Consider the following 26,805-nt stretch of genomic DNA (forward strand, 5'->3'; position numbering starts at 1 on the left):
ATGTAGCAATCCAAATTCCAGAGACCTTGAATGTGATAACAGAGAACAGGATATGCCTGAACATGAAACTATTAGAGAGTAGTTTCTGAGTTAGCCTAGTAATGGAGAGTGGGCAGAATATTTTAAGAATTCTCCAGAACACTGAGGAAAAAAAAGCCTCCCTGATTGTGAAATCAGAAATTCTGATATGTCATTAGTCAGTGGAGGTCTCTACCAATTTTAACATAATATCTTGAGGGAATTATGAAGATCCTCTAAATTGAAATAAGGCCCACAATAATACATGAATATCAATTAGTCATAAAAAGAATGAAATTGGAAAAGCAAAATAAACTATGAGATCTACAATGTATCCACTTATCAAAATCTAAAATCTTTTAATGGTTGAAGTTAAAATTTATTTGATATCTGGTAATAAAGGCTGTGTAACTTGCACACAAGTTGTTCATTATTATTCTAACCAATATTTCAGAAATATGATGAAGAGAAATTAAGAGAAGGTCCTAAACGACCGTTATGGATGCACAGTTCTTTAATGAGAATTTCTGAAAGACCATCTGATTATTTAGCTGCCAGGATATGGCCCCAACATAAACCAACCCATCACCCCAAGGAGGTTGCTAAAGTAGCAGATGTACACAAACCTGTATCTCCAGCAAGAGGTAAGAAAGATAAAGAACACAAGAAAGCAGACAAGAAAGACAAATCAGAGTCAGAATCAGAATCCACAGTTTCAAAGGGGCCACTAATAACTAGGAAGGAGTCAAAGAAAGATAAGGATATAGAAACAGGAACTAAAGGTGAAAAAGATGTTGCAAAAACAGATGTCAAAAAAGAGAAGAAACATACAAAGAAGGGTAAGGAGTCAGGTACAGAATCTGAAGAGGAACAAAAAGGTGCAAAAAAAGATACCAAAAAAGAAAGAAAAGATTCAAAGAAGGGTAAGGAGTCAGGTACAGAATCTGAAGGTGAAAAGAAAGATGCCAAGAAAGGTGCCAAGAAAGAAAAGAAAGATTCAAAGGACAAGGAGTCAGGTATAGAATCTGAAGGTGAGAAGAAAGATGCCAAGAAAGATGCCAATAATGAAAAGAAAGATTCAAAGGACAAGAAGTCAGGTACAGAATCTGAAGGTGAAAAGAAAGGGGCCATGAAAGGTGCCAAGAAAGATAAGAAAGATTCAAAGGACAAGGAGATAGGTATAGAATCTGAAGGTGAAAAGAAAGGGGCCACAAAAGGTGCCAAGAAAGATAGGAAAGACTCAAAGGACAAAGAGTCAGGTACAGAATCTGAAGGTGAAAAGAAAGATGCCAAGAAAGAAAAGAAAGATTCAAAAAAGGGCAAGGAGTCAGGTACAGAATCTGAAGGTGAAAAAAAGAATTCAAAGAAAGATGCCAAGAAAGATAAGAAAGATTCAAAGAAGAGCAAAGAATCAAGTATAGAATCTGAAGATGAAAAGAAGGGTGCCAAGAAGGATAAGGATGGGAAAAAAGATTCAAAGAAACCGGGAGAAAAAGATGATGAGTCAAAAGACAAGAAAGAATCCAAGAAAGATGCAAAGAGAAAGGTGAGTAAAAAAGAGAAGAAAGATGAAAAGCCCAGTGGGACAGATATTGAATCAAAAGATGATGCCAAGAAAGATGCCAAGAAGAATGCCAAGAAAGATGGCAAGAAAGATGCCAAGAAAGATACTGACACAGAATCTCCTGATGCAAAGAAGGATGCAAAGAAGGATACAAAGGATGCAAAGAAGGATGCAAAGGCAAAGAAAGGCAAGTAGGCCTTGGATAAAATTCAAAAGCACGTTCGATAAAACAATTTTAGCAATCTGATACCAAATCTATGAGTGACAGGGGGCCTCAAAGAATCAAATAATTTTTAAAATGGAGCAAAGAAGAATACAAAGAAAGACTCATAAAATCATAAAAATATAAAGAAGAAAAGAAAAATTAAGAGATGATTCAATGAAGAACTTGGAGGATACATATGCTAAGTTTGGGGATATGAAGGATTCAATGAAAAATCCCTAGAAATGTTCAAAGAAGAATATTCAAATCAGGATGTAGAAGTTAATGACACTAGATCTGTGGATAGCAAAAAATATATATATATATCAAGACTTCAAAAAAATCCAAGGAGGTAGACAATCTATATAATCAAACTGTGAAGCTGCATCCACAGATTTAAATAAAGAACTATAGGTGTATCAGAGGAAGTCAAAAAAATTTCAGAAAGTCTTTCAAATAAATACAAATTAAAAGTAGCATTCTTCAAAAAAAATACGGAAGGAAGGAAGGAAGAAAAGAATTGCTTCCTTGTGAACCTATACCGTCATCCCTGAAGCGTAAACAGCCACACCAGGTTGATGGAAATTAAATTCCACATCCAAGCCAAGACAAACACACTTGGTAAGTTAGTTTTGTTTTTTAAGCGAAACTGGATTAAACAATAATTGAGTCAATTTGAGGTTTGAATTGAAATATACGACTCATAAAAATCTGTGTCATCTGCCGAGTATGTTTTGCTGGAATTTGGTAGAATTGAGTAGAATTTACTTAGGGCTTTCTCATTATAGAAATTACTGATGAATTTGGTAACAATAACACAAGAATGAAGACTTTAAAAGTATCAACAAAAAGGTTAATTAGAATTACTTATCATGAGAGAGGAGACTGAGTTTTGATACATGGAAACTAACAATTATCAAGAGTTTGTTGGGTTTTTTTTTCTTTAAACAGAATATAGTAGCCAACTTCTCTCCATTTAAGACAGGAAAATCAAACTTTTCCAAATTACCAAGGTAAGTAAATTTATTTTTTATTTTATTTATTTTATTTTTAGGGGTGTGCGGGGAAGGAGAAAGGGGGGGGGAGAGAGAGAGAGAGAGAGAGAGAGAGAGAGAATCCCAAGCAGGCCCCATGCTCAGCACAGAGACCAACATGGGGCTCAACCCCACAACCGTGAGATAATGACCTGAGCTGAAATAAAGAGTCAGATGCTCAACCGACTGACCCACCCCAGGTGCTCCGCACCGTAAGTAAATTTAAACAAGTCATATTAAAGAGACACCTGATAAATTGCTAATACATATACAAAACCAAATTATCCAGAATTCAACAGGGTCTAACAGAGTGAAAGCATTTACATATTTTTTATATATGAAAATAATTAACTTTGAATTTTTATAACTATGTTAAACTCTCTTGTGATCCATAAGTCCTATTAATGTGACAAAAAATAAAAAAAAAAGCAATATAAAGCACAATGCAAAACTCTCTGAATGCCCAATTAGTGGAAATTAAATTTCTTTAACATTTTCTCTCAGATAAACTCAACATTGTTGCAGAACTTGCTAAGTGACTTTCTCTCACTTTTATGCATCCCAATATAAATTCTGAATACAAAATAAAGCTTCTCCTTGATACTCCTATTCCACATACTTTCAAGAGCTAGCTTTCTGTGAACACAAGTATAATTATGTTGCCTGGTCTTTAAACATTGGCCCTGTTCCCCTACATCAAGTACTCAAGGATTCATGGCTATTGTAATTTATGGTCTTCCAGGCTGCCCTACCTTGCAGATCTGACTCAGCTGTAATGACATAGAGTCAAATCCTGTCCCACTATTCTCTCCCTCTTCCAGGAAAATCATTCTTTTTCTCCCTTTGCTTTATAGTAAAATACTATATTCAGATTTTCAAAATTTTCTGAAAATGTTAGCATCTCTCCGAGGATTTAGGGAATCATTTAAAATCCCCTAGGGGAGCCTGGGTAGCTCAGTTAAGTTTCCAGCTTTGGCTCAGGTCATGATCTCATGATTCACGAGTGAGAGCCCCACATCGGGCTCTGTGCTGACAGCTCAGAGCCTAGAGCCTGGAGCCTGCTTTGGATTCTGTGTCTCCCTCTCTGTCTGCCAACTCTCCCCCACTCATGCTTGTCTCTCTTCCTTTCTCTCTCTCTCTCTCTCTCTCAAAAATAAACACTAAAATATTTTTAAAATCCCCTATTCCTTTAAAAAAAAAGCCCTTAGATTATTGTCTAACATAGTATTCAAAAGTAAACTTTTAGGTTAAAATTTAATGTATAGTACAATAATAACTGAGCTCCTGTCTTTACCATTCTACTGAAATGCATGAAGGTCCCCCGAGAACCTCTTGGAGTTCCAGTTGCAATGTCTTTTTATTGTAACCCCTCTTTTCTGTCTATGTATTTCTCTATATTTATTCCATCTATTCCCATGGCTTTATACATCATTCTTATTCTGCGGAATCCTTCGTTTTTTTTTTTTTTTAAGTTTATTTTTGAGAGAGAGAGACAGAGACAGTGAATGGAGGAGGGGCAGAGAGACAGGGAGAAAGAGAATCCCAAGCACGCTCTGCACTGTCAGCACAGAACCTGATGCAGGGCTTGAATGCATGAACTGTGAGATCATGACCTGAGACGAAACTAAGAGTCAGATGCTTAAACCCACTGAACCACCCAGGTGCCCTGAATCCTGTATTTTAAATCTAGTACTGGCCTTTCCATTTAGATCCAAAATCATGTGTCTAAATATTAAGTTAAAGCATATACTTGACTGTCTTCTAGACCTCTCAAAATTAACAAGTCTCAAAGAGAACTCAATACCTCTCCACCCAAACCTGTTTTCCCCAGGTATTCACCAACTCAGTAAATGATGACTGCTGACTCAATCAAAAATTGGTGGGTCATTCACAATTATTTTGTTTCTCCATGCTTATCTATTAAGTCCTGCCTGGCTACCACCAATATTTAAATTGTTCTGCTTCACTCCATTTATACCACTTTTACATTAGAAGTCCAATCAGCCATTATATTTCACTTGGAAATCCCAAAGCCCCCTAAATGCAGGTAAAACCGCCTACTTCAACTCTTGTAACCACCCAACACCCCTTCTCAACACAGAAATCATGTTCCTCCGTTACTCTAAGTCTTCTAGTGTATTGATTTCACATGTAGCATAAGCTTGCTTGCTTGCTTTTTCTTTCTTTCTTTTTTTTTTTTTTTTTTTGCTCTAGCTTATATAGTCTTTAATTATCTGGCTTCTGACTACTTATCTGCCTTCATGTGGTAGCAAAATTGTCTACCATGCTCTTGTCACACTGGATTTCTTTCTGTATTTAACCATATAGATCATTATACTTTCAAGGCTTCACACTGTTTCCTCTACCCCTAACACAATTCTTCTAGAACTTTACACTGCTGACTCCTAATTATTTATACTTAGCTTAAATTTTACCTTTCCAAACATTTAAAATATATTTTTAGAGTATTTTTAGGTTCACAGAAATATTGATGATAAGGGGCAGATTTTTCCCATATATCCACCTATACATGCATAGCTTCCTCCATTTATCAACATCCACCACCCGGGTAGTATATTTATTACAACTGATAAGCCTACATTGACATATCATTATCACTCAAAACACGTAATTTCCATTAGGGTTCACTCTAGGTGGTGTACATTCTATGGATTTTTAATGCATAGTGACATATATCAACCAACAGTATCATACAGAGTAATTTCACTGCCCCTAAAAATCTACATGCTCTACTGTTTCATCTCATCTTTCCCTTTTACATGTGGCAACTGCCGATCTTTTCACCATCTCCATAGTCATATAGCTGAAATTATAGAATAGGTAACTTTTTCAGGCTGTCTTCTCTTATTTATCTACATGCATTTAATATTCTCCCATGTCTTTTCACGGTCTGAAAGCTCATTTCTTTTTAGCATTGAGTAATATTACATTGTCTAGATGTACCACAGATTATTTATCTATTCACCTACCAAAAGACATCTTGTTTGACTCTAAATTTTAGCAATACTGAATAAAGATGCTATAAACATTCATGTGCATTTTTGCATGTACGTATCTTTTCATCCTATTTGAGAAAATACTATGGAGTGCAATTGCTGGATTGTATGATAAGGATATGTTTAGTTTTTTCAGAAGTAATGTATGCTTAAAAAATTGCTCAGAGGGGATCTTATGTTTTCTTATCATATAGATGACGATAATAATATATAAAAAAGGTAGGAGGAAACTTTTGGAGGTTATGGATAATGCTTATGATACAGATTGTGGTGATGGTTTCATAGGTGTATATGTATCTCCAAAAATCATCAAGTCATCAAGCTGTACACATTAAACTTGCACAGATTTTTGGGTGTCTCATATATATATATATATATATATATATATATATATATATATAATTCTAATTCTGTTATTTATTTAGCTCAAAAGGATATGGATATGGCCCAATCTCATTTGACAAGGCTCCTCTAATGTAACTCTACTCCATTTCAAAGGGCATTGTTTTTTTTAAGTTTATTTATTATTATTTTGAGAGAGAGAGACAGAGAGCACACAAGTTGGAGAGGGGCAGAGAGAGACAGAAAGAAACAGAATCCCAAGCAGGCTCTGCACTGTCAGTGTGGAGCCTGATGTGGGGCTCTAACTCACCAACTGTGAGATTATGATCTGAATGGAAGTCAGACACTTAACTGACTGAGCCACCCAGGTGCCCCACTTTACTCCATTTCTAATGGTTAGCTCAACTTGGAAGTTGTGTTACCTAGCTTAGTACCCTCCTTCCTATTTATAGACTGGTATTAGTAGACTTTTATTTTAATTTCCCATTCCCACTCCATAAGAGAAATTAAGATTTTATCCCCTCTACAATCCAGGGGGAAAGTACACATAGTTTTTTGGTTTTTTTTTTTTTTTTTTTGAGTCTTTATATGTAGCTCTTATTTCTGAACTAAGTTACTTAATTCTTCCATAAGGACTACTAGGATAACCTCTAAATGACTTTATTCATCAGCTTATACCTTGACCTATGGCAGAGGATATTAGCTTTTCTCCAAAGCTGTGTTCTATTTTCCAAATGTAGGTTATGAGTTGTTAGAAATATATGGAAATGATTAAAGAAAAAATTATATTGCCACTCATATGAAATGTAGGGTTTTGGCCATTAAAATAAAAAATATAATACAGCAATATAAATATCCTCCTATTGATGACAATTATACATGTCTCTAAGAAGTATCTAGTTTTCTAACTTCTAGTTATTTGCTAACTTTTCTTCACACATAACAACGAGCAGCAGAAACAATTAGTTGTCAATTATAGGGTGTTTTTCTAACCCTCTTTACCTTGTCTCCTTAGTACCAAAGCCAAAAGTGGAGGTGAAACAAGTTAGCAGATCAATTCAAAGGCAAAAATCCACGTAAAGGACAACCTCCTACTCAATAATCCTGCCATATCTTTCACTTCTCAATTTAGCCTTTTAATCACACAGTTTGAATGTATAAGATATTTTTCCTCTTTTACTGATTCATTTTCCCTCAAGTAAAACTGAGAGCTGTAAAAGTGAAATACAGATGTGAAAGAATTGCTAGCTTTGTATGCTTGTTAATATATGATTAATTCACTGCAAAGGCTTGGAGTGGTGGCTAAAGAATTTCAAATGTGACTAAAACCACAGAATATCATAAAAAAAAAGAAATATCATAAAACAAAAACAAATCTTTAGCAACGTGTATGTCCTGAAAGAAATATGTCAATCTTCTGGCCTCCTTATGTGAAAAAAAAAGTAGTATAATAGATCATTAATTAGTCATGTCTGATTTTATAGAATTCTATAAATATTCCACATCATGACTTATCAACTGCAGTGGTATGGTTATTTGCAAGGTGCTTTCGAATTATTTTTCTCCTCTGTATGTGTATGTCTGTGTGTGTCTATGTAATATTGTCAATAACACAGAACAAGTAAGAAAATCTGTTAAAAGTGAATGTCATGAAAGATGAAATGACTGATGGATTTGAGAACTCTGTTTTATGTAGGGGGAACAAATATCACATTATGTCCAATTTTCTAAAACTGTAGGAAAATTTAGATATTATCCATTTTCTTTAATTCTAATAAAACTGTCAACAATAATTTTAAACATATAAATAGGAAATAAGTACTAACATCAATAACAATTGATTTTGCACTCAAAACAGTATTTTCTGCCTGTGTTTCACATAACTCAAGGCACCACTTCTCTGTTTTATAGATGGAAATAGTTCAAGCCTTGTCCTAGACTTCTAAGATGCTACTCCAATTGAAAAAAAAACCTAGTTATACCTGTATTACAATCCACACTCCAGCATGAAGTAGACATCTGGAGATTAACATGACTTCTCCATGCCATTCATTATCTCCTTTCAGTTGCTCGTATTCATGAGCTTCTTTCAAAGGGTCACACTTTATCCTTCCATGTCCTCAGTGATATCTGCACTGCAGTACATATATTATCTCCTTAAGAAATGTTGCTGTAAAACTAATTGAATTAAAAACGTTTTCTCCCATTCCACAAATTGCCTTTCACTCTGTTGATTGTTTTCCTTGCTGTGAAGATATCTTTTGAAGTAGTGTCACTTGTCTATTTTTTGCTTTTATTGCCTGTGCCTTTGTTGTCATACAATCATTGTCTACACCAAAGCCATAAAGATTTTCCCCTGGATTTTCTTCTAGGTTTAAGTTTTAGATTTTGCATTTTTAGATTTTAATTCATTTTAGGTTGATATTTCCATACAGTATAAGATAAGGTAATTGCCCACTTTCATTCTTTTGCATGTAAATGTTGTTTTCCTAACACCCTTTGTTGAAGGGACCATCTTTCCCCATTGTACTCTTGGCACCCTTGTCAAAGCTCAGTTGACCATTTTGTGTGGATTTATTTCTGGGCTCTCTATTCTGTTCCACTTGTCTAAATGTCTGTTTTTATGTAAGTACCATACTATTTTAATTACTGTAGCTTTGTAATAAATTTTGACATCAGAATGTTGATTCCTTCAGCTTTGTTTTTCTTTATCAAAATGGTTTTGGCTATTTGGGGTATTTTATGGTTGCATATATATAATTGTTTTTTCTGTTATAGTAAACAATGCTATTGAGATTTTGATAGGGATTGCACTGAATCTAGAAAATGCACTGTGCAGTCTAGACATTTTAACAATATTAAGTCTTCCAATCCATAAACATAGAATGATTTCTATTTGTTTCTAACTTCTTTCATCAATGTTTTATAGTTTCAGTACACCCAATCTTTTACCTCCTTGGTTAAGTTTATTTTTAAGTACTTTATTTTTGATGCTATTGTAAATAGAATCATTTTCTTAATTTCCTTTTTCAGATAGTTTATTACAGAAACACAACTAATTTTTTTAATTAAATTATAATGGACATGCAATGTTATATAAGTTTCAGTTGTACAACATATTGATTCAATAATTCTATACACTACTCAGTGCTCACCATAAGTGTAGTTACTATCTGTCACCAAACATTATAATATTATAGACCAAACCCTCTATCCTGTACTTTTCATCTTCATAACCACTTATTTTATAACTGCAAGTTGTATCATTCTCTTTATGTATTTTACTCATCCTCCTACCAACCTTCTCTTGGGCAACCATAGTTTGTTCTCTGTATCCAACAATGTCTATGTGATACAACTATTTCATATAAATTTCACCTACATTGGAATCTAAAAAAAAATGAACTAAGAAGCAAAGAAACAAAGTAACACAACTGATTTTTGTATGTTGATTTCACATCTCAGGAATTATTGAATTTGTCCACTAGTTTTATTTATTTATGTTTTGAGCTCACAATAAGGGTATAGTGTATTTATTATTATTTGTAAATTGTGTGGTATATACCCTATATATAAAGTGTATAATAACCTTATGTATAAAACACATACATTTTTTCTGAGAGAGACAGTTGTTAAACATTTATCAACAAACCACCACCTGTGCCTCACTCTCATATAGGGAAAGGGGGATTTGTTTTGTTTTCACTCTTAGGACAATTATCTCTTTTTATTGAGAAATATCCAATTTCAGATTTCTGCCTATTGGCCCTTTGTTGTTTTCTACAGTGTCAAAAGAGTTTGGCTTAAGGGCTACTACAAGGAAAAGAAGGCAGCAATTACCTATTTTCTTTATAATTAAAAGTGGCTTTTAAGGATGAATGTAGTTGACCCTTGAAACACAGTTTGAACTGTGTGGTCCACTTATACGCAAATTTTTTTACAGCACAGTTCAGTAAACATACTTTCTCTTCCTTATGTTTTTCATAATATTTTTTTTCTAGCTTACTTTATTATAACAATACAGTATGTAACACAAATAACATACAAAAATATATGATAATTGACCACTTATGTTATGGGCAAGGTTTCCAGTCAACAGTAGCTTACTACTAAATTTTGCAGGGGCAGGGGTGTCAAAAGTTATACGCAGATTTTTGACTATGGAGGGGATGGGTCAGCACCCCAAATTCCTGCATGGTTCAAGGGTCAACTATATGTACACACTGCATTATCTTTGCTAATAATCAAGCTGACCCAAAATGTATTAGTTGTGTCTCTGAAATTATTTTATGAGTTTGAAAAAGATTTATGTTTGTGATATTAGAAAAACTTAAAAAATTTTTTTTTTTACTTTTTAAGAAACCAGTATGCACTCTGAGAACCAGAGTACCTACATTTTAAACCTGCAAACTACCAACTCTGTTATCTGCTTAAATAACCTCTCTGTACTTAAGTTTCCCCATCTGTGAAATTAACATGATAATAGAATCTATGGCACAGAGTTGTTGTGATAGTCAATGTGTGTAAAACATAAACAGTGCCTGGCACACAACAGAAGGCTTGCCATTATCATCACCATTGCTATTACTACTACAATTGCTGCTGCCCCACAAAGAAGTCAACTCACTGACATCTTTTTTGGGTTCTAATACTACAGACTGTGATCTTTGGTTAAGTCACTCTTTCTACACCAGCATGGATCTAAGGTTAGGACTCTTTTTACAGTTTACTTTTAATATCTGTAAGTCAGTGAGTTAACTACTTTGTTCATTAGTTCCACTAATTTTTTGTGGAGTCTTTTGAATTTTCTACTTATATGTTCATGTCATCTACAAAGATAACTCTTTCTTTCTGTATTAAATGCCTTTTATTTATTTTTCATGCCTGACTTCTCTAAGACTTCTATTAAAATGTTGAATATAAGTTGCTGGAGTGGGCATCCTGGTCTTGTTACAGATCTTAGCGGAAAAGCTTTGGGTGGCAAGGTTGAGTAAGATGTTAGTCATTGGCTTTTCATATATGGCTTTTATTATGTTGAGGTAAATTCTATATTTCGTTTTTTTAAAGATTTTTTTATCATGAAAACACGTTGAATGTTGTAAGATGATTTTCCTGCAGCTATTGAGATGATCATTGATTTTTGTCATTCATTGGTGTTGTGTATCACATTACTTGTGTATTTTAAACTATCCTTGCATTCCCAGGGATAAAACCACTTGATCATGGTGTATGAGCCTTCTAATAATGTGTTGTTGAATTCAGTTTACTAGCATTTTGCTGAGGAAGTTTTCATCTATATTAATCAGGGATATTGGCATGTAATTTTTTCTTATAATGTTTTTATCCAGTTTTAGTATCAGAGTAATGGCCTCACAAAATGAGTTTGCAAGTATTCTCTGCTTTTCTATTTTTTCTGGAAGAGTTTGAGAAGAATTGTTATTAATTCTTCTTTAAATGTTTGTTTTAATTCACCAGACAAGCCATGTGGTCCTGGACTTTTCTTTCCTGGGAGTTTTTTTTTTTTGTTGTTGTTGTTGTTGTTTTTTATTGAGTCAATCTCTTTACTCATTATTGATCTGTTCAGATTTTTTATTTCTTCATGATTCAATATTGGTAGGCTGTATGTTTCCAGGAATTTATCCATTCTTTGGGGTTATCTAATATGTTGGTGTATAACTGTTCATAGCAGTCCCTTATGATTCTCTTTATTTTTGAAGCATCCCTTGTAAATGTCTCTTCTATTGTTTTATTTGTGTTTTACCTTGCTTGCTTTCTTAGTGTAGTAAAAGGTTTTTCAAGTCTGTTTATTTTTTCAAAAGCCAAGTCAGTTTTAATTTTTTTCTATTGTATTTTTGTACTATATTTCATTTATTTCTGCTTTATTATTTCTTTCTTCCACTGGCTTTGGGCTTAGGTTGTTCTTTTCTTAGTTACTTGAGTTGTAAAGTCAGGTTAAGATATCTCTTCTTTTTTAATGTATATGTTACTGTTACCAGCTGTCTTCTTCCTACTGATTTGGCTCCATCCTATATGTTTTGGTATTTTGTATTTTTTTTAATATGTATTTAAAAAATTTTTTTAATGTTTACTTATTTTTGATAGAGAGAGATAGAGCATGAGTGGGAGAGGAGCAGAGAGAGAGGGAGACACAGAATCCTAAGCAGGCTCCAGGCTCTGAGCTGTCGGCACAGAGCCCAATGCGGGGCTCAAACTCACAAAATGTGAGATCATGACCTGAGCCGAAGTTGGATGCTCAACCGACTGAGCCACCCAGGTGCCCCATTTAATGTTTATTTATTTCTGAGAGAGAGCACAAGTGGGGTAGGGGCAGAGAGAGAGGGGGACAGAGGATCCAAAGCAGGCTCTGCACTGACAGCAGCAAGCCTGATGTGGGGCTTGAACTCACAAACCATGAGATCATGACCTAAGCTAGAGTCAGACACTCAAATGACTGAGCCATCCAGGTGCTCTTGGTACCCTGTGTTTTTGTTTATCTTGAGTTATTTTCTTATTTCCCTTTTGATTTCTTCTTTGACCCACCCATTGTTCAAGAGTGTGTTGTTATATTTCCACACATTTGTGAATAAACCCATACATATACAGTTAATTGATCTTTTTAACAAAGGTACCAAGAGTACACATGGAGAAATGATAGATTCCCAAAAATGATGTTTAAGAAACTGAATATCCACATTCAAAAGAATGTTACAGCTTATATCATATACAAAATATATGACACATATATCATATACAAAAATGAGCTCAAAATGGATATAGGATCTGAAAGTGTGAAACTCCTAAAAGAAAACATAGGAGAACTTCATGACATTGGTCTTGACAGTAATTTCTTAGATTTATCATCAACATGCAGTCAACAAAAGCAAAAAATAGACTACAAAAATCCTACAATTCAGCAACAAAAAATAAATAACGAACTTAAGAAATGGTGCAAGGACTTGAAGAGGAATTTCTCCAAAGAGAACATAAAATCGCCAACAGACACAGGAAAATATGCTTGGCATTCCTAATTTCCTCCCAGAAAAACAAAGATAACAAGTGTGGGTGAGAACATGGGGAAATTAGAACCCATGTACATTGGTGATACAAATATAAGATAATGCTGTCACTATGGAAATCGGTACAGAGGTTCCTCAAAAAATTAAAAATAAAACTACCAAATGATCTAGCAATCCCACTCCTGGGTATATATCCAAAATAATTGATAACCGGATCTCAAAGAGATAGCTGCACTCTCATCCTCACTATGGTATTCAAAAAGCCAAAATATGAAAACAACCTAAATGTCCATCAGTGAATGAATGAAGAAAATGTGACATATGCATACAATATTTGACTTTAAAACAGAAGGAAATGCTGTTATATGCAATTACATGACTGAATCTGGAGAACATCATGCTAAGTGAAATAAATATGTTACAGGACAAATACTGCATGATTCCACTTACATGAGACATCCAAAATAGTCAAGCTCATAGAAACAGAGCAGAATAGTAATTTTGAGGGGATGGAAGGAGGGAGATAAGGGGAGCTGTTCCTCAACAGGTATTAAGTTTCAGTTATACAACATGTATACATTATAGAGATCTGCTGTACATCATGTATTAACAATACTGTACCACACACCTATAAAAAAATTAAGATAGATTTCATGTTAAGTGGTTTTACCATAATGAAAAAAAATGAGTATCTAGGATTAGATAGCTAACCTTGAAAGTGCTACCTAATCTACTAGCGAATCTCTAATTGTACCTTTTTCATGGAAAAGTACTTTTCTTGGTTTTCCAATCTGATAATACCCCTTTTAGATATATCACATTTTCTAGCCTTGGATTTTCTAAACTATGTAGATATTTTAACAGGTGAAATCTGAGAGAATTTTTCTAATGCTACCTATTGAAGAGACTGAGGTCAAATGAGATTCAGTAATATACCAGTTTTTATAGTTTCTCAGTGACATAATTTGGATGAGGATGCTGATCTTCAAATTCCCATTCCACTGGTTCTGCTTATGCCTACTAACGAAAAAGTTTGATTATTAAATGTGTGTCTTTATTCTCCGTTCTCACATCATCTCTAATCTAAGTTTTCTTTGGTAGCTCTATTCAAAAAGAAAAAGGAATTGATATTTTCAGGCTTTATTGAAGATTAGAAAATAAATTAACGTTCTAATCAAAACCATAGAAATATACATATTTTAATCCTCAGGAAAATATATTTGACAGGTAAAATACAGCATTTCCTAGTAACAATGTTTTTTTTTTTATTTCATCAGTAATATGGATTAAATGTCCAAGAAAACTGACCTTACTATTTTTTTTTTGCTTCATATAGAACTAATTTTTAGTCCTAAATATATAAATTCTGGGAAATGTACTTAGAGATAGAGTTGGAATTTTTTCAAGTAGAATGTAAACAAAATGTATAAACTCAAATCATTTAAACAATTTCAATTATAGATTAATCTCCAAATTTCAAGAGAAACAGATATTCTTGCAACAAATTTGGATGAATGATACACTTGCTTGCTATAAAAATTTTTAATTTTAAGATAAAATGTTTTACATTAGGTTTGATAATGATTATCTGCTACCAAAGAAGAAAAATTAAGCTCTATTACTGCAACTTTTCTGAAGACTGAAATTATGACAAAATAAAAAGTTAAAAACAAACTACTGAGGAGTAAAATGCTCTGACTTAGGCATAATCACTATTAAAACGTTATATTCTTTGTATCTGAAAAAAAATCTTGACTAAATTAAGTACTATCCCTTTCTCTCTCTCTCTCTCTCTCTCTCTCTCTCTCTCTCGCACGCACACACACACACACACACACACACACACAAGATATATCTAGTGTTCATGTATATGTATGTGTGTGAGTAATCAAATTACCTCTTTCTTTACCATTTTTTGTGAATTTTTACAATATCTATAAAATATTCACCATTCGTGGATATCCTATGACAAGGCCCTTAATTAAAAAAAAATAAAAAGCATGGCTATTGGTCCATGTACATCTAGGAATTTTCTATATATATACATATACATACTATCACCATATAGAATGGAATAAAACACTTGAATTCCTAAGTTCTATAGTCAATAACTTATTTTCTTTTCACATAATTCATATGATTTTTGTATTGCATAGACACTGCTATGAAAGAAAACATTTGCAGTAGACATTGTATAAGAAGAGTGAAGTAATAGCACCCGAGAGGTACATCAAGTTCTAAATTTAGAAATATTGGTGTAGTTGTTTGAGTGTTGTAAATTTTTATTCCATTAAACTCATCCCCAGAGGCAATCATTAATTCTTTGTAATGTTCTATCATTTAGAGAATATTAGAAGACAAGAAGATGCTAAACAGCATAGAGATAACTGCAAACATGAACATGGAAGAACTAAGGAAAGATATGTAGAAAAAGAACACTTATAAAGGTCTTTCTGGAAGTATAAGGGAAACTTGGTGAAGATTTTTCATGGTTTTATTATTTAAGGTCTATGATATATACTCAGTTTTAATTTTAGTGATTTATATAATGTACAAATGTAATGCAGGATGGTATACAAGAAACCATCATTTAGGTCATACATAAACCTTGTCTGCTGGTCATCCAACTTCATCAAAATATTCTCTGTCCAACCTCTGTGTACAGTGCATTAGTTTTTGCAATGAGTTAAAATGTCTTTGAATTATTATCAATTCAGTTTTCTAGATTTGGAAACATTTCTTATTATTGGTATCATAGAAAATAACTTAAAATAGTAAATTACTTGCATGGAAAATTAATAGATTTTCCATTTTGTTTGCAATTAATTCATATAACTACGTAGAGTAGGAGATGGTCACATCATTTTCCCCATAAATATCTTGCTGTATACTCTAGAGAAACTAGAGGTAGCAAAGATATTAGTAAATCTAGATTTTATTACGAGGCAATTGTAAGAATTTTGCTCCACTAATGAAAGGGGATTGACTCAACTTTGAGCCATTCTTGAATTGTATATATAACTATGTTTCCTAAAAAAAAAAAAAAAAAAAAAAGTGCATGACTTCCATCCATCCAAGTATTAAACTTTATTTGTGCTTTTTGGTTAGACATAAGTCACATAAAGAAAAAGAAATTATTTATTTAGACTCTAATTATTATTCTATATTTTAATATTTCTATTTCTCACATTATTATACTATTATATATCATATACTAATATAAGTATTAAATTATCAAAAGACTACATTTGAGAATAAAATAAACTATTTCTTCTGTATATATTCAATATTGAAATTAATGTGAATCACTAAAAATATTATTACATATGAAAATAACATTTCACATTCTGGTGCTGTGAATAAACATAATCTAGTTGGCTGAAAAGGCTATTTATTTGCTTTATTATTTTAGTGGCAAACATTTAAGAAAGCAGTTTTTATATCTGTGGTCCTAATTCCATATCAGAAACATCAATAATAGTAATAAAATAAAGAAAAATTAAAAAAATTATTAGATATATTTAAAATGTATGTCACTACTTGTGGATATATTCAATCTTATTTCTAGGAGGTATCAAGTACTGTTCATGAAAAAAGCCAATAGTAAATCACTGAAAAGAGACAGAAAAGTTAGAAGTTATCTAATGAGAAGTCATATACCACGTTACTGCACAACCAGGAAAATCTTTTAAAAGCAATGGCAAAATACAAAAATATTTCAATATAATAATAATTCATATCACTACTCAAATAATCAACAAAATATTTCTAAATTAAAATAACAGTAATAGCAAAATCACCCAATATTTATTTGCCACTAACGATTTTCTAAACACTTTTCTTGTATTGTCATTTAATCCTCATACCAGTCCTAACATGTTGTCTCTGTTTAACTGAACATAGAGCAGTTAAGCTAACAGGATAAATTTTTCAAAAATAATGGTAAAAGCAGACTTTCAATCTGAATTTAAATCTCACAGCAACTAGGATTTAGACCAAGATTTTGTGGCTTAATTGTTCCGGGATTTGGGGAAATTGTTCTTTAACACCTCGCCTCAGTTTCTTCATAGCATCATTACTTTATCTGCAAAAATGTACAGTTCTATTAAAATTACATAAAATTACATCACATATGTAAAGTTCCCACTCTACAATTTTTTAAGAGAAGCAGTTATTCAATGCATAACTGCTTAATGCATAACTCCATTATGTTCAATGCATAACTTCATTAGTCTTAAAGGAACCTGTCCTGCTACTACTCTTCCCACTGCTGATAGCCTTTAGTGTGTCTCTTCACAAATATTGCACTCTGATTAGTAAGTCATAGGAGTTGTATTTGCAGGAATATGCTATAGAGAACAAAAATACGGAAACTGAAAATATGCATTTGAATCCTAGCTCAACCATCATGTCATCATGAAGGAGGGACAAGAAAAGAATATAAAACACAGAACTCAAGGCAGAATGGGAAAGTACCATCTCACATCCAAATACCATTAATTCTAAAAAGCATTAGAAAAAATGAATTATGCCTGGAGACAAGGTAAAGATTCATCTATTTATCTATCTATGATATTATTAAGGAATCAGCTCTAGTTAACACGATATTTTCCAAAATATTTCATGTTTTCCCCTTATATTTATGTATGTCATCAAGAAATACCTTTAAAGGGGTGCTTGGGTTGTTCAGTCAATTAAGCCTCCTACCTGGGCTCAGGTCCTAATCTCACAGTTGGTGAGTTCGAGCCCCACGTAGGGCTCTGTGCTGACAGCTCAGAGCCTGGAGCCTGCTTTGGATTCTGTGTCTTCCTCACTCTCTGCCCTTCTCCCACTCACGCTCTGTCTCTCTCTCTCTCAAAAATAAATAAAAATGTTAAAAAAAATTAAAAAAAAAAAAGAAATACCTCTAGGGATGCCTGGGTGGCTCAGTCAGTTGAGCGACTGACTTCAGCCCAGGTCATGATCCTGTGCTTGATGGGTTCGAGCCCCGCATCAGGCTCTGTGTTGATGGCTCAGAGCCAGCAGTCTGCTTCAGATTCTGTTTCTCTCTCTCTCTGTCCCTCCCCCACTCTCTGTCTCCCATAAATAAACAAACATTTAAAAAATGTAAAGAAATACTTCTATAATTCCTTTTTTTACATTTCAATCAGTTTACGGTATATTAAATTCTGCTAAAAATTGAATAGAATAAGAGAAAACTGACATCTAGTGTCAAATAAATCATATAATGGTGAGTACAGAGATAAAGATTACTAGAAAATTGTTTCATGTATGGTTTCTGCAAGTAGTGAATATTGATAACAGGCCAATTGGTTTTGCAATGTTTTGCTTTGATACTGATAGTTTAAAAAAATTTATTTTGAATGAGACTGAAAGTGGGGGGGAGGGAGAGGGAGAGGGAGAATCACAAGCAGGCTCTATGCTCAGCACAGAGCCAGACATGGGGCTTGATCTCATGACGGTAAGATGGTGGCTGACACAGGTCTGGATCTCACCACTGTGAGATCATGACCTGAGCCAAGAGTCTGTTGTTTAACCCAATGATCCACCCAGGTGCCAGACATTGATACTCTTTAAAGCAGTCATTCTCATATATATAAAAGGAGATTTCAATGAATGAGAGTTGCAGGTCCAATGATATAATACTAGCAAATCCACACACACACACAAACCATGCTTATACATTATTGAAATACCCTAGTCTAAATTAGAGGGACTTAGTTTGGTTAACTAGTAATCAGGAGAGTGGGGTTTAAGTCTAAGGTTCGTTTAGACAAGTAAACATTACTGAGCTTCAGTGTTTCTTCAGTAGCATAAAGGCACTGAAACAAATTCTAATATCTCAACAAGTTACATTGTATGGTTTTAAAACTCATTAATAAAATGAAAAACAAATATTTTTAATAATGTCAAGTCATATAGACCAAAGTCAATATTGCATTTTATGTGGTATTTTAATCCATGGTAATATAAAATATTACAAATGCCAGAGATATAATATGAACAAAGATAAGTGATTTCTTATAATCCTTCATAATGCCCATGTCAACTACTGGGAATTATAAAACAAGAAGTAGTAAACACATTATTTCTGACAAAGAAACTAAATACCAGATATTCTGCTGCTCTGACATTTCAGAAAACTGATACTCAAGATTATATTTTTAAATGCCAGCATGCTATTACTTTATGTGCTATGTGAATGCAGTTGCATGCATTCAAAAAAAATGATGGAATTTAGTTTATCTTAAGACAGAGCATAATAAAATAATTATAAGTTAGAATAAAATTAACAGGACTATGTCCATTTTAGTACAAATATAGGGAAATACACTTTTCATTCATAATAATTTTGTTATTTTAAATATTTTCTAAACATATGGTTTTACTCTTATTCAAATACATTTTTTATGCATTTTAATTGTCTTATTGTGAAAGCTATGTATCTGAGGGCAATAGAAAGAATTCGGAATTCAAGTGTTACATTATAGAAAAATAACTAATAAACTAAATTTTCTGCAGTAAATTCAAATGAACAATTCTAAGAAATTTTAATGACAGTCACTAAAATCTCAGTCTAGATAATTATATATTTGATTTGAAAAATTAACTGTAGATTTTAAATGTTCTTCTAAAATTTTATGTAAGTACAATAAAATTTATGATAGATTTAGCATACAACACAATCATGATACACAGAAATACTTATTGAATAATTATTACATTAAACTTTTATTATAAAAGGATATAAAACTAGTATTTTTACTTTTATGAAATGTAAGTTTAATAAAAACTGATGGCATATGCAATAAAAATTTACAAAATTTAGACAAGTCTATGTAAGTAGAGTGTAAGTATATATGCATATATATATATGTTTGTGTAATGTATATGTGAATGCATATGTGTGTACATATTATGTGTTCTATTTCAGAAATGCTACATTAGAATTTTAGGTTGATTCCTTGGAACTCTTTATTCTAGAAATATATAAGTATCTCTAAAAATTTTAAAGCATATTTAAATCGACCTCTGACTCAGGAGGTAAACCTTGACAGAGGTAAACATCTTCTACAGAAATATCTAGTAAGCTAGTACGTACTTACAGAGTAGGTAAATCCCTCACCCCTTAGTAAGATAAAACTTCTCAGAATAAATTGTGTTTAAGTACTATCCATAATTTCCTTAGAAGTCCATGATGTGGCAAGCTTAACAGCCTTTGTTTTTGCAACCTAGTTACTTTTCTCAGGACACGTGTGTTAAAATAATTCAAGAGAAGCTGACAAACTGGGAGGTCTGACAAACTAAAAATTCTATATGTAAAATTCCTTCTCTCTCTCTCTCTCTCTCTCTGTATGCATGCACGTGCACCTGTTTCTTTCTCTGTCTCCAACCCCATTGGTTTTTTTCTATAATAGTTGTTATGGATTGGTAAAGACAGGGCGATGCCTTTGGGTGGTTTGCTCTGCCTAGGAAATTAGAACCTGGAACTGCAAAAGAATGAAGGTGACACATCTGAATCCCAGGAGCACATTCTAGTTTTTCCCTACAATTATCAAGTACAGTTTGATCTAAACAATATGCTAAAACTCATGAAAGGCAGATACATTGTATTTACATATTATTTCATACAAATGTTATATTTCACACTAAACAATAAGCCACCTATTACAAATATTTTCCGTATCAATAAAATAAATAAAAAATATCAATAAAATATAAATATAAAAAATTAAAAATAAGAATTAAACAACAATAACATTAAAAAATTGTAGGTTAATACCAAAAGCTCACTGGTATCGATATTTTGAAGTCAATAAAAGAATCACTAATTAGGGAAATAGAAGTTTGAAATGAGAGTCACTACCAATAACATATGATTCAATTCACCAGGAAAATATGATAATTCTAATTTTTTATGCACCTAATTAAAAGTATCTCAAATATATAAAGCAAAAATTGACTGAAGTAAAAGGAGACACAGATCCACTATCCTAATGGGAAAATTTAACTCATCTCTCTCTGTAAATGATAGACATTAAGTATCAGTAAGAATTTTAAAAGTTCAACATAATCAACACCTAAATATAATTGATAAATTATCCAACTTTACACCTAATAACTAAGAAAATATGTACCCTTTTCTCTACCATGCAAGGTCCACTCATGAAAACTGTTCTCATTCAAATCTCGAAAGCAAGTCTCAAGAAATGAAAAAAAAATCATATGTTAAGTTACAAATAAAGAATACACATAGTTTTGGAACATTCTAATTGTTTGGAAATTAATAGCAATCCCTATATAAATTAAAGAATAAATTTTTTTAATAAAATCAGAAAGATAAAGAAATGACAAAATTATACAATAAAACTTGTGAATCTAATTAAAATTACAGTAGAGAACTTTCTATAATGCAACTTAGCAAGTTAGAAAAACTAAAACAGAATGTAATAAAATATCAAAGGACAAAGAGAAAATTATAAAAATAAAATTAAAAATATACGATCAACTTATCAACAAAAGTGAGATTCACAAAATAAGATTCATAAATATTTAAGATTTACAAACTAAGATCAATGAAGAAAGAGAGAAGGCAAAAAACAGATCACATTAGGAAAGCAAAATAGTGTGAAAAAAGGGGACAGCAATATTAAAAAATGATGGATGGAAATTGTGAAATCTTTATCCCAATAAATTCGAAAAAGATAATATTTGCCAAAACTGACTCAAAACAAAAAACTTAAGTATTACTCTAACCATCACAAAACCCAATATGGTTTTTAAAAATCATCGTACAAAAAAGGGCAGGTCCAAGCAGTCCTACCTTCTAACATTCAAGGAACAAACAAATCAAATTCACCACAATTATTGTAAAGTCCAGAAAGAGAACACATCAATGTTACTTTAACCAAATCTCTTAACCTTGGTACCAACATAAAAATAACATTAAAGGTAGAATTATAAGCAAATCTCACATATAAATATAGATGCAAATATTTTAAAATAGATACCTTCACACCAAATTAAGAACAACTAAAGGTGATAATACACCTTGAATAATTTAAACTTACCACAGGAATTTATTGTTTTTTAGTATGAGAAAAAAATTATTATAAACTGACTAATTGGTATATGAGAAAATCAAGTAATCATCCCAATGGTTACCAAAATGGGGATTAAGGAATCACAACCTGTTATGTTAAAAAACATCTCACCAAAATAAACAGAAAATAGAGTTATCTCAATGTGACAATCCTTAACCATTATAAAACTGGAAAAAAACCACATAATGTGAAATATTTAAAGTATTTATTTTATGACTAGAAACAAGTAAAAGGCATCCATTTTTACTGATGTCATTTCATATTCTGCTGGAGACACTGTCCAGTGCAAGAAGTCAAAGAAAATTAAGGGGATAGGAAAAAATAAGTCAGATCCTTTTTTATAAATGATATAGTAAAAAGAATCTACAAGTAGATTTCTAAAAATTTTAGATTGTACAAAATTATTAAAATTAACAATGGAAAATTTGCTTCTATACAAAATTAATATCTGAAATTTTATTGCACTTTAATGTTAAAACTACAAGCATTTCTAATATTTAATTAAAATATATCACTTAACATAGAAACAAAACCTCTAATGTACCTAAGAGGTAAAATCTAAGAAAATGTGGGTAAAAATTTTACAGAGTAAAATGCATTTATAATATTTATATATAGTTTATATATTTTATGTATAGTTTATATTGAGTATACATAAAAATTACTGATATATATTGGAGGAGACATTAATAAATCAAGAGATATGTACTCATACTCAATATAACAAGATCTCATATTTATCATAAATGAGATATAAATTCAATTTAATTCTAATCAAAATTTCAATAGGATTTGGTAGAAATTAATAAACATAAATTTAAGTCATAAAATGCCAAGAATAGTCAAGGAATTCCCAAAGAGTAAGACTTATGTGCCACATAACTTTCAAGTATTATTTTTAAAGATGCCATATATGTCAGTGTCACGTGACAGCACTTTAATCAATGCTATTTTCAACCCATGTGACTGCAGAATTTAGAGCTGAGATTATATATAGGATTCCTATAAACTTACAAAAAAAACCCATAAAGTATCCAGATGATAAATGGACATACACAGAGGCAATTTACAGAGAAGGAAATATGAAAGCCTAATAATTATTTTTATGATATCACCTATTGAAATGTCAAATACATGTAACTTAAAATATAATTTTTAGCAATTCACACATATGTGATGACGTTGTCAAGAAAGACAAAACATAAAACAAAATTGAGGCTAGTAGTCCTCTAGATGGAAGAAGAGGATGTTGATTTTTGTCAGGGAAAGGCCAGTAGGAATTCTACAATGACCAGAAAGTTCTGGATTAAAAGTGATTAGTGGGCACACAAATATTTTTTTCTTATTCCTTATGTGTCACATGTTTCTTATATTTTATGATATATTTTCATATAAAATGCACAATTTAAGGAATATCATGGTAAATTATTAAAAAAAATTAAAAAGACAAAAATGTAGTATAAAAAGTTTCCAGAGAGACCTTGCTTCAGCAGCACATAATACTAAAAGTGGAAAGACACAGAGAAGATTAGCATAGTCCCTGGACAAGGACGACACAAAATGCTTCCAGAGAGAGTAAACCTCTTTACTCATAACAAACTCACCCACAGTAGTATATACTACAGAAACCTAAATAAAACCATTTTCAGAAATGCAAGCAGTGAAAATCTACCATGCAATGACCTTCTAAGAGTGAATTACTCTTAAGTGTATTCTCACACACTAATAAATTCATCAATGAAGAATCATGAAATATAAGAAATAATGATGAGAAAGAAAACTGGTAAAATGTATAGTTAATACTAATAATTATTAACAAAAAACAAAACTCAACAAAACAAAAATGGGCCTTTCTCTGATTTTTCATTCTGAATGGAAATAAATTTGATTCAAGAAAGAGTTAGGTGGTCCCATTTTAGTGTATGGCACAAGATGTATTTTCCACTGCAGGTTCTGCCAGAGTCTTTCATTGGCGATACAGACTGTTCAAGTTATACACACACAGCAATTGTGTGTGTGTGTGTGTGTGTGTGTGTGTGTGTGTGTGTGTGTGGCTGCGCGCACACACTATAGATCCAACAAATCCTAAAGAGAGCGTAAGTAGAACACACTGTACCCTCCTTTATACAAAGGTGTTCTGGCTAAGCTTCAGTAAGTACATGTAATATTTTTAATATTTGCTATCTAAATGCTACATGGGAAGATGAAGGGTTATGTTGATCAAATTCTGTATCATTTTAACCATCCTCCTTCCTTGCTTGGCTTTAGTATACACAGGCTGATTAGTAATGTAGTTTCGACTATTGTGCTTACTCACAAGATCACAATTGGGGTTAAACAGAATAAGAATCTTCATTTTTTTCCAGAAATTTCAAGGTATTAGTTTCAGAATTCAGGCCTTTTCTAGGGCCAAGTAAGATGTATCTCACATCAAACTTATTTCACATTTGGCCTCTGGCATTAAGGGGAATATAAGGTCCAGCAAGTCCATTGTTTGAGATTTCCTTTGAAATATTAGGCAACAGGTATGGATTGAATTATCTTCCCAGATGCTTTCCTTTAATTCTTTCTGTATGAAATGCTAGGGCTCTGTTATTTAAGACTGCAACATGAAAATAGAGCCAAAAATATATTCTGGTTGTTTTGGAGCAATGAAGTTTAACAAAGGCCCAGTTTATGAAAAATTTGAAGATGGTAAAAAATTGTGAGAAAGACCCTAAAGCACACTTTACGTTGAAATTCTGAAGGCTTAGGGAATGTACCAACTGGAACTGAAGTCATACCATAGAATAAATATTGCATTACTGAATATCTGCTTATATATTTGTATCTTGTGAATATAATGTTGCTGCCATGAAACTATGCGGGTGCTTAATAAAAATCATTTCACTTGAAACATGAGCCAGTATGGAGCTGTTGCAGATAGAGGCTAGGATATAGGTTGACACAAAGAAAGGGGTTATGAAGTTTAAATGAGGTGAAAAGAAGGAAGCTTCTCTTCTGCCCTCAGCCCTCTCCATGTTTTCTACCCACTTTTCTTTTTTTCTTTTATTTTTTTATACCAATTCTTGCCAAAATTAAGTTGATACTTGATTTCCTTATCTAGTAATCTATGCATATAATTCTTACTGGTCATAAGCCTGTAGAAGAGGAAGGGTCAGCGGCAGAATACACTGCTGGGCTACTCCTTAGACACTGATTCCATTTAGAATTTTTCAAAAATAGGATGCTTATGCTTTTGATTTGGTGATGCTGCTAGATTTTGTTTCTGCCACTATTACTGGAAGGAAAAACGACAGTGGTCCTACAAATTTCTAATTTCTATTATGACATATATGCCCAGGGGCATATCACTCTGGATATTAACAACTGGAGTTGCTTAAGATTTTATACTTCCATAAAACCTGGACTTGGTATAGGAGAAGATGTCTACTCTTGTAATTTGTAATCCAGATGTTTGCCTCATATTCTGCTCTATTTTCAAGGATGATCAAGAGCAGGGACATCCAGGGGCGCCTGGGTGGCGCAGTCGGTTAAGTGTCCGACTTCAGCCAGGTCACGATCTCGCGGTCCGTGAGTTCGAGCCCCGCATCAGGCTCTGGGCTGATGGCTTGGAGCCTGGAGCCTGTTTCCGATTCTGTGTCTCCCTCTCTCTGTCCCTCCCCCGTTCATGCTCTGTCTCTCTCTGTCCCAAAAATAAATAAAAAAAAAAAAAAAAAAAAGAGCAGGGACATCCATTCTCTTATGAAAATAGTTTATCCTCAGCTTTTGAGCCATTTACAAGATTCCAATGGAAAAAGAGGATATTTATCATGTGCAAATTACATAATTTTAACATGTTTGAATATTGTAGTCAATTTATATATATGTGCATATATATATATATACACACTTATATACATAGAAAGTGCAGTTTTTGTCAGAAAAGATATATTTAAATTAGCTATATTGATAAAAACGACAATTATTGGAATGATTTAGAGATATTGCTCAGAATCCAAGAAAAGAAATGTAGCAAAAATCCATGAGGCTCTGGAATCAGGAAATACAATGTTGAGAACTCAGGCCATAACATAATACAGACGTTTAGGGATTAAAGCTTTGGATAGTGGAAGCTTGTTAATATTGAATCACAAATAGGTCAGTTCTTTATTAACTAGAAAACAATATACAACTGTAGTGAGTTTGTCATAAAGGGTATCCATATTAGATGAAAGGATAGAAATCATCCAAAAATGTTCTCTAACCCCGTCTACGTAAGGATTTCCTTGGTATTCATACATGTATTGAAGGATTGACATTTAATGCTCAAACTATCCATATATGCACACATACACCCCTATATATAACTAATTGATTGAAGTTTTCATTTTCCTGATCATTGTTTTTACATATAAACAAAACTTGCATTTCTTCTCTATTTTTTGCTTCTATAAAGTTGAAAGTTGCTTGGATTTTCTTAAGTTACTATGTAACTTTGATAATGTAAGCTTTCCAAATACTACAAG

General features: G+C 32.5%; 1 protein-coding gene and 1 non-coding gene across 8 annotated transcripts in view; both read left to right on the plus strand.

Annotated features, from left to right (window-relative positions):
- The window catches only part of CYLC2 (cylicin 2), a 43,318-nt gene that overhangs the window by 12,182 nt on the left and 4,331 nt on the right, over positions 1-26,805 (plus strand). For 2 of the 7 annotated variants that reach the window (XM_043565571.1, XM_043565576.1), the window contains exons 4-8: positions 473-2,405; positions 2,736-2,797; positions 15,350-15,418; positions 15,538-15,668; positions 17,592-17,736. In XM_043565571.1, the coding sequence (XP_043421506.1) occupies positions 473-1,777 (1,305 nt within the window). In that variant the 3' untranslated portion in view covers positions 1,778-2,405; positions 2,736-2,797; positions 15,350-15,418; positions 15,538-15,668; positions 17,592-17,736. Of the gene's footprint in view, positions 1-472; positions 2,406-2,735; positions 2,798-4,649; positions 4,904-15,349; positions 15,419-15,537; positions 15,700-17,591; positions 17,737-26,805 lie in introns of those variants that run through there. The other 5 variants (XM_043565573.1, XM_043565574.1, XM_043565577.1 and 2 more) reach the window with 5 other exon arrangements.
- LOC122475486 lies at positions 23,779-23,884 on the plus strand. Its single transcript, XR_006295186.1, has one exon. It is a non-coding gene; the product is annotated as a U6 spliceosomal RNA (small nuclear RNA).

The sequence above is a fragment of the Prionailurus bengalensis genome, chromosome D4 (genome assembly GCF_016509475.1).
Source record: "Prionailurus bengalensis isolate Pbe53 chromosome D4, Fcat_Pben_1.1_paternal_pri, whole genome shotgun sequence".
Lineage (NCBI taxonomy): Eukaryota > Metazoa > Chordata > Mammalia > Carnivora > Felidae > Prionailurus > Prionailurus bengalensis.